The following is a 7,490-nucleotide window of genomic DNA, read 5'->3' as shown; positions in this document are numbered from 1 at the left end:
ACTATTAGCACTTTGCTCCACTCTAAAACATAATTACTCTCACACTCACAACTCGGGCTGCATGGGGACTGAATTATTCAGGGAAAGCTCGGTAAATACGAGCATCTACAAGGGAAGAAGAGAAAGGTCATCTTGAAATTGGTAGACAGAGATATAATACAACTCTTTGTTTTTACTAACATTAAACGTGTAGTGGGCTGCACAGTGCCACAGTTGGTAGAACTTTAGCCTTGCAACTAAAAGGTCTTTCTGCGTGGAGTTTGCATGTTCTCCCTGTGCATGCGTGGGTTCTCTCCGGGAACCCCGGCTGCCTCCCGCAGTACAAAAACATGACTGTCAGCTTAACCGGTCTCTTCTATGTTCTCCTTTGGTGTGGCTGAGTGCATGCATGATTGTTTGTCCTGTCTGTCTCTGTGTTGAGCTGCAATGGACTGGCAACCTGCCCAGGCCGGGGTGACCCCGCCTCTCTCCTGTTGACTGCTGGAGATAGGCACCAGCACCCCGCGAAACCTCAATCGTGTAAGACAATGGATGGATGTTAATTACACTGTTATAAAAAACATTATTAAAACAACTTAGCTGCTCTAGAAAAACTGAATTTTTAGAAGGTACAGTATAGTTAGGTATGAATCATATACACTGGCAGACTGTAAGCATAAAAGTATGTAATTAACCATATATTTATTTGACTGATGTTTCCTTTAATTGTGTTCAGGTGTTGAATGCATAAAAATCCCCATTCAAGAGGAAAACACGGACAACAAAGTAGAATATTCATGAAGGAGGAGGAGGAAATCTTGAGCCCATTCAATATTAAGTCTCACTCTAGTTGGTTGATGCCTGGTTCAGTTCTAACCAAGTTGTGCTGCAACAGTGCTTTTCACTGGATGGATTATTACACAGTAATAATCCATCTTGTATATAGCTGTTCTTAGGAGCATAGCACTGAGAAGTAGTCATATGATAAACTCAGCAGACTTGCAGTTACACCAGGTGTTTGCTAATTGCTGCTGCCACTAGTCTGAAGGAGCTGAGGGGAGGTCATGGGTAGGGGTTGCACTGTGAGATGGAAGCTCGGCTTGGAGACTGCAACTACGAGGAGGAGCTGTGTGGAGAAGGCGGTGCTCAGCGACAGCAAGTGCTTAGGAACCTCGGATGGCTGCCGGGGGAGATTAAAGGATTTCTCAAACATGCATGAAAGAATCAAAGCAACACTCTAGGGATGTTTTTGATGTGGGAATAACATTATAACATGATATGAAGCTCAAAAAAGTCGATTTTACATCATACCTCCCCTTTAAGGTTTTTAGGTTATGTCCTGTCTTTGTCTGTTAATTAGCTCTAGAATCGAGTGTGATGCGGTTTCGATCCCATTGTTTCCTGCTGTGCCATGAAGCTGCTCTGATCTGCCGGAGCTTATCTGAATGATTTTTTATTTTTTTTTAATTATGTGGAAGTTGGCCTAAATGTTCCTGAATCAAACATGAGAAGATAAACCAACTGGCACTGATTGTGAAACAACAGTGCTTCTCCGGATGTGGTTATTCTGTCATCTGAAGAAAAAAAAAAAATCATGCCTCATGTTCCTGTGACACTTCAGCTCATTTCTCAAGGATCATTACTTTCTCCGCTTCATTACAATGTTAAGAGAGGATCCTCGTGAATATTATGCAACCCACAACTGTGAAAGCATAAAAAAACACAATGCAACTTTTATAGTGAATCTTAATCCCTCTGAAGAAAAGGCACTCACATGAAAGAGCACGATCAGAAAGGGCCTTCACAATGTGCAAGGACTAAACAGCTCTTATTACGGTTAATTAGACTAATTGCTATATTTGTGTTTAACAGTGGAGAAACATGCACTTGGCTTTCAGATATATTCACAAAACGCTTTTTTACAGTTGTACAAAGCAAATTAAAACTAAGAATTTTTTTTTTCTTTTTTGAATGGTAGAATAACAAAGATGTCATACACATTAGTAGGAAGGACATAGAAACCTGGCAAGATCTGGGGAACTCTCACATGTTTTGCTTGCCTTGTTCTGAATATGACTGATGTTTATCCCCAAAAGTTTAAATGAACTCAAGCAGTGTGAACTCAAGTTCAAAGTCATAAAAATGACTCATTTAGAGAAATATGTTCAGTAATGACGTAGCTTTAACTTTATATTTATAAAAAGACATTAAAGATAGAAGTAATACTGAACTGAGGCTGAATCACAGCTCCAAGACGTCAACAGTAAATGGCAGTCAATTATAAGAACAGCAAAAAAAAAAACAACAACTTAAGAACTTTGAATTTTCAGCATTTATTCTTTCTTTTATTGTTTCTCTGTATCCTAGCACCATAATGGACTCACCTACCCCTCTACTGCTTCGTTTTATTGTCTTCACTCTATGCCTGCACTCTGTTTTAACACTGTCACCTCTGACTGAGCCTGGCTAGTGGTTTATTATTAGCTTTGATATTCACTGCATTGTTATATGCTCATTTGTAAGTCGCTCAGGATGAAACGTCTGCCAAATGCACGCACAGCATCCTATTTCTATTTTTGGTATCCCCATGTTCAGGGTCCAGCTATTACAGCAGCATGCTGACTAAGTGGTGAGGTTAGACCACTTACCTGAAATCACACATGTGCTTTATTCTGCTTGATCTCTTTAGCTACCTCCTGGTCTGAATAATGAGGCTGGTTTGAAAATGCAGAAAAGCCTGCACTTTTTATGCAGGGAGCCACTTGCATCCATAGGGGATTTCATTCTCAATCTTTCTAGATTCCCTTTTGAAAAGGTTAAATTCCTTCTTTTCTTTAAATGGGGCAATTTCAAAAATAATTCCCCAAACCAAAGCAGGGATTTTTGAATTCAAGTATGAACACTTTTGTGTTACTCCTGTCAAACTGCAACATACAATTTTGAGAAATTTGTTGGTTTCGGCTTTTAAACACCATAGGGAGGCACATGTCAAGTAACTGAATGCACAGTGCTTTGCTTTCCGAAACCATTCAAATCCAGTTCACATTTTGCTATGCTGCAGTCACAATTTCAGCGTATTTTCCTCAGAGTTCATATGACAGATCAGCAAAATGTGAGTCATGATTGCAAAAATGAAGGCAAAGAACAAATGGTTTTGAATTGTCTTCACAAATAAAAATGTTAAGAATTTAAAGTGTATTTGTCCTTAAGAGTCAATACTCTGTAAATGCTCTTTTGCTGCATTTACGTATGCCGTGTCTCTTCAAGCATCTCACACCTAAGCAGTGAAAGTTGCACTCATTATTTATTTCAAAATAGATCAAGTTCAGTCAGATTGGATAGAACTTCAATTTTTAAATCTTGCTACAGATTTTTAAGTCTTTTTAAGTCTTGCTACAGATTTAAGGTCTGAGCTTAAGGTCTGAGTTTTAAATACTGAATTCCAGCACACAAACAAAGTTTGATCTAAACGTCAAGTCTCAAAGTCCAGCCATCGAGAGCTCGTGTCTTACAAATTCTAGATGTGTTTCTGCTTCAACACACCTAATCTAAACCAATGATTGTAGCTCTGCAGTTAGAATGTGACGTTTTCTGCAGCCTCCAACAAGTTTTCTTCCAAGATTGTCCTGTATTTAGCTTCCTTACCACTACTGAAGAAAAGCACATCCCTAGTATGTTTCACTGTAGAAATGGTGTTTTCAGGATCATGTGCATCATTAGGTTTTCAATGTGTTTTGCATGTACCAGTAGTTAGATTTTAGTCACCAAGCCATAACTGTAAATTGTCCCTTATGGTTTCCTTTCAGCAGTGGCTTTCCATTGTTTGATCATAAAGCCACACTTGGGGACTGCATGACTTAACGTTTTCCTGCTCACATGTTCTCTCACCTGGGAATGTCTGGAGCTCCTACCATGTGACTTGCGACTACTTCACTGATTAAAGCTGTTGTTTGTCATGTCATGTTGTGCTATAATCTTTCTCTTTTTGGAAAGTAGATTGAACAACACTTCTGCAGTTTGGTTTATTGTTTTCTAATCTAACCCTGCTTCAAACTTCACCCCGTTTCTCTCTGATGTGTCTCACCAAAGTTCACAAACAAACCTCTGAGTCTTTACCAGAACATCTACGTTCTGTTAAAGATTCGACTCTTTTACTAATTAGCTGATATAGAAAGGCAGATGCTTGCTCTAGATTTTATTTGGGTTGTCAGGTTTAAAGGGGTCTGGATAAAATGCACATCACACATCTCAGGTTCCAAATTGTAAAAAAAAAAAGTTCATTTTTTTTCTTTTCACATCACAGCTAAAAATTAAATTATTCATTCTCCCCGCTAGTTTTAGGAATAAAGTCACTTTTTTACTTTACAAGTTTCTTCTGACTGTAAGTAATATTAACGTTTTGTAATGGCCAAGCCACAGTCGTGTCTTCAAACTTAATTGAAGACAATCAGTGTAGAGACCTAAACATTATTGTGATGGGACCAGGGGCCCTTCCCCTGGTGCCATGACTCAAATGAGTGGAGTTCAACAAAATTACAGTAGAAACGTGGTTTTATCTTGGTTAAAAAAAAAAAAAAGAAGAAGAAGGAAAATCCTAATTGGCTCCATGACTGAAAAATAATTTTAAATGTAAAATCTACCAGGAGTAAACAATTTTGGGGTCTAACTGTACATGCTAGTATCATGCAAAATATAATTGAAGCTGTAAAGTGATCAAATGTCAACAACATTAAGGGGTATGGCTTTTTCTGTGAGGCCACATAGTTTCATTACTTAATACACGGTTGATTGTGTGTGTTTTTGTTTTGTTTTGAAAAAACAACTCTCAACATGTACAAAATTCAAAAGCCCGAGGTAAATTAGTGTCTGTAATACTAAAAACAGCTTCGATTTTCACAAGAGCACCTGAAGTCAGCAGCAGAAAGTGTGGGTGTTTTTTTTTTTTTTTCTGATTTTCTCCGTCTGCTCAGACCTTCTGTCAGCTGAATTCATCCCGCCAGCAGAGCGCGTCCCTGCGCCTTGGACAGAAGCTTGGGGATGCCTGCTAGCTGAGCACAAACCCACTCCCCGTTTGCCGTGAAACTGTGACAAGGAATAACCCTGTCTTTTTTTTTTTATTGGGAAAAAAAATCCACCGCCAGTAAGCCCATGCTCTGTGAGCTTTCTCCACCGCCTACACCAGTCACAGGACTCTCTCAGGATGCTGTCGAGCAGCCCACACATCGGGCACAAAGTGGCAGTCTGTGGGATTTTTCTCTTCTTCCGTAAGTGCTCACTTTACTTTCTAATCCTTGTGTCAGGAGGTTCGGAGCAGGCAGCTGCGAGGAGCGTGCTGGCGGGTCCAAACAGCGAACAGTTCGTGTTGTTTAGTTTCAAAAGGCGAAGCTTGTGTTTTGACAGAAGCCGAACAGAGCATGAGCAGGGCAGGAGGACGAGAGCCGAGCGCATTAGTACAACTGTTTGAGAAGTGCGGAGCCATGATCCGCCTCAACTTCCTGAGGAGTTTCCAGGCGATTCGCTCTGCTCGGCAAGCATGCGGCTCTCAGAGTGCTCTAAGTTTGTTCTGGAGTTAATTACAGGGTGAAGGTTGAAAGCTCTAGCACTTTAAATCACAGACTTTTTTTTTTCGGAATGTGACCCTCTTCTCGCTCTGCTTCTTCCTGACATCGACGTTCCGCTGGCAGGACTCATGCCCGGGGATCAGTGCACCTCCGCTGGTGCCTCCCTCCCCTCCTCCCTCCCCCCGGGTCTTCAAGTGGGTTTTAATTTGTCAGTCGAGATCTGAGCTCTTCATTTGGTCATACAAATCTACAGTCGAACCCGTTTTTATCTTATTTTGAATAGGCGTGCACAGACTTGACCAATGAGTTGCAAAAGTGACTTTCTGCTTTATTGAGACATTGAGGCTCACTTATTGCATTAAATATTATCAAGAAGTAATTTTTTATTAATTCAATGAGATAAGTAAAACTAATAAACTATATTGGACACTGTGATCATGTTAAATGTCATGGCTTGCAGCTATAGAAAACCAAAATGCAGTTTCTCAAATATCACATTAGGCTAAAAGTAAAAATAGATCTTTATTGAGATATTATGACCTAAATGTTAAGGACTTTATTGTTGCCCATCAGACCATCACTGACACGAAGCTTGACATGAGCAGCTGGCTCTTCCACATGCTCCGCATGCATGTTAATAGAAGATTAAGTGGAAGGAAAAAGTCTGGTCGAAAGAGGTGCACATGAAACAGGAAGATGATTCTAAAGCAGACTATTCAAGAGTTTGATATTCGAATGGCAAGTGTGATGTTTCCACAGCCACTGAGGATTTGCTGGTGTCTGTGCGCTCTCTTTTATACATTACAAAGTCAATGCAGCAAGATAAGGAGATTTTAGAGCACTATGCTTTCTTCTGCTTAAACGCACCGATACAAACTCTGGCTTATCAGTCAGCAAACTGGCCTGATGTAAACCCCAAACTGAATCCATGGGTATCTTTAGGCTGAGGATGAGCTGGAGGCCTCTATTAAAGCAACATGAGATTCTTTTTTACTCCACAGGTCGATCGCCTCCATGCAACACTGCATTGAAGTAATTAATACAAAAGAAACGACAACCAAGAAATTAAGTGCATGTACTGTACAATGCATGAGAGGGTCAATATTGTGGTATTAACCTTTTTTATTAGTTTAATGTAATGTTATTATTCCCATTAGCTGTAAGTCATAATCAACCAAATTAGCAGGAATAAATGTTTCAGATAAATGACTACATTTGACTTGTGTTACCAAAATAATGTATATGTAAGTCTAATTTTTTATGCAGTTTCTAAGCTGTAGAACTGACGAAAATGTAAAACATCAAACTTACAAGTACGGTGTTTTACTCACAAACAAATGTTTCCTGCGAATTCAAAATGCTATGCACTGCTACAATATACAGTGCAGAATATAGTCTGTGATGAGCCCAGTCAATCAAATTGAAGGGGTTACTGCAAAATATGTTGCTGCAATTGGAAAATGGTTTGTACAGAGTGACTCGAGCGCAGTGTGGAGGTCCATTAGAGCGCGAGAAAAGAGCAGGAGGAGAGTGAGCCAGGGTGGTGGGGGGAAAATGTAGCTATGACCAAAAAAAAAAAAAAAAAGACAACAACAAAGATCTGCAGATGTTGATTCAGGGGAAGATGATAATACTTTAACGTAGAGGTATCTGGACTGTTTTATTCGTGAGCTAATTTTGTGATTTTCGCTGATAAATTTGAATTGTCTTAAACTTTCCAATATTAGAGTGCAAAATATGCCTTTTGTGAACAACGCTTTCGCTTCTATTTTAATTTCATAGTAAATAAGACCACATACATTTAGCAACTTGTATTCAACACCGACTTGGGTGCACTCATGAATTAAAGTTTGCTAAATACAGGAGTTGCTTTTTGAAGAAAGAGTGACCCATATCTTCATCTTAGGTCTGAAAATGGACCTAAGAAAATAGTTTTTTATTAGAACTTTT

At 39.4% G+C, this 7,490-nt stretch overlaps 1 protein-coding gene across 1 annotated transcript in view; it reads left to right on the top strand.

The window, feature by feature from the left end:
- The first annotated feature begins 4,375 nt into the window (after positions 1-4,375).
- The window catches only part of b3glcta (beta 3-glucosyltransferase a), a 79,406-nt gene continuing 76,291 nt past the window's right edge, over positions 4,376-7,490 (top strand). The window contains exon 1 of the mRNA XM_088011686.1: positions 4,376-5,243. Coding sequence (XP_087867812.1) covers positions 5,180-5,243 — 64 coding nt within the window. The 5' untranslated portion in view covers positions 4,376-5,179. The remainder of the gene's footprint in view (positions 5,244-7,490) is intronic.

The sequence above is a fragment of the Poecilia mexicana genome, unplaced genomic scaffold (genome assembly GCF_051168715.1).
Source record: "Poecilia mexicana isolate PSO_F unplaced genomic scaffold, ASM5116871v1 scaffold_13, whole genome shotgun sequence".
NCBI classification, from domain to species: Eukaryota; Metazoa; Chordata; class Actinopteri; order Cyprinodontiformes; family Poeciliidae; genus Poecilia; species Poecilia mexicana.
Note: the sequence above shows the minus strand (reverse complement) of the source record. Positions and strands in the feature narration are given on the sequence as shown.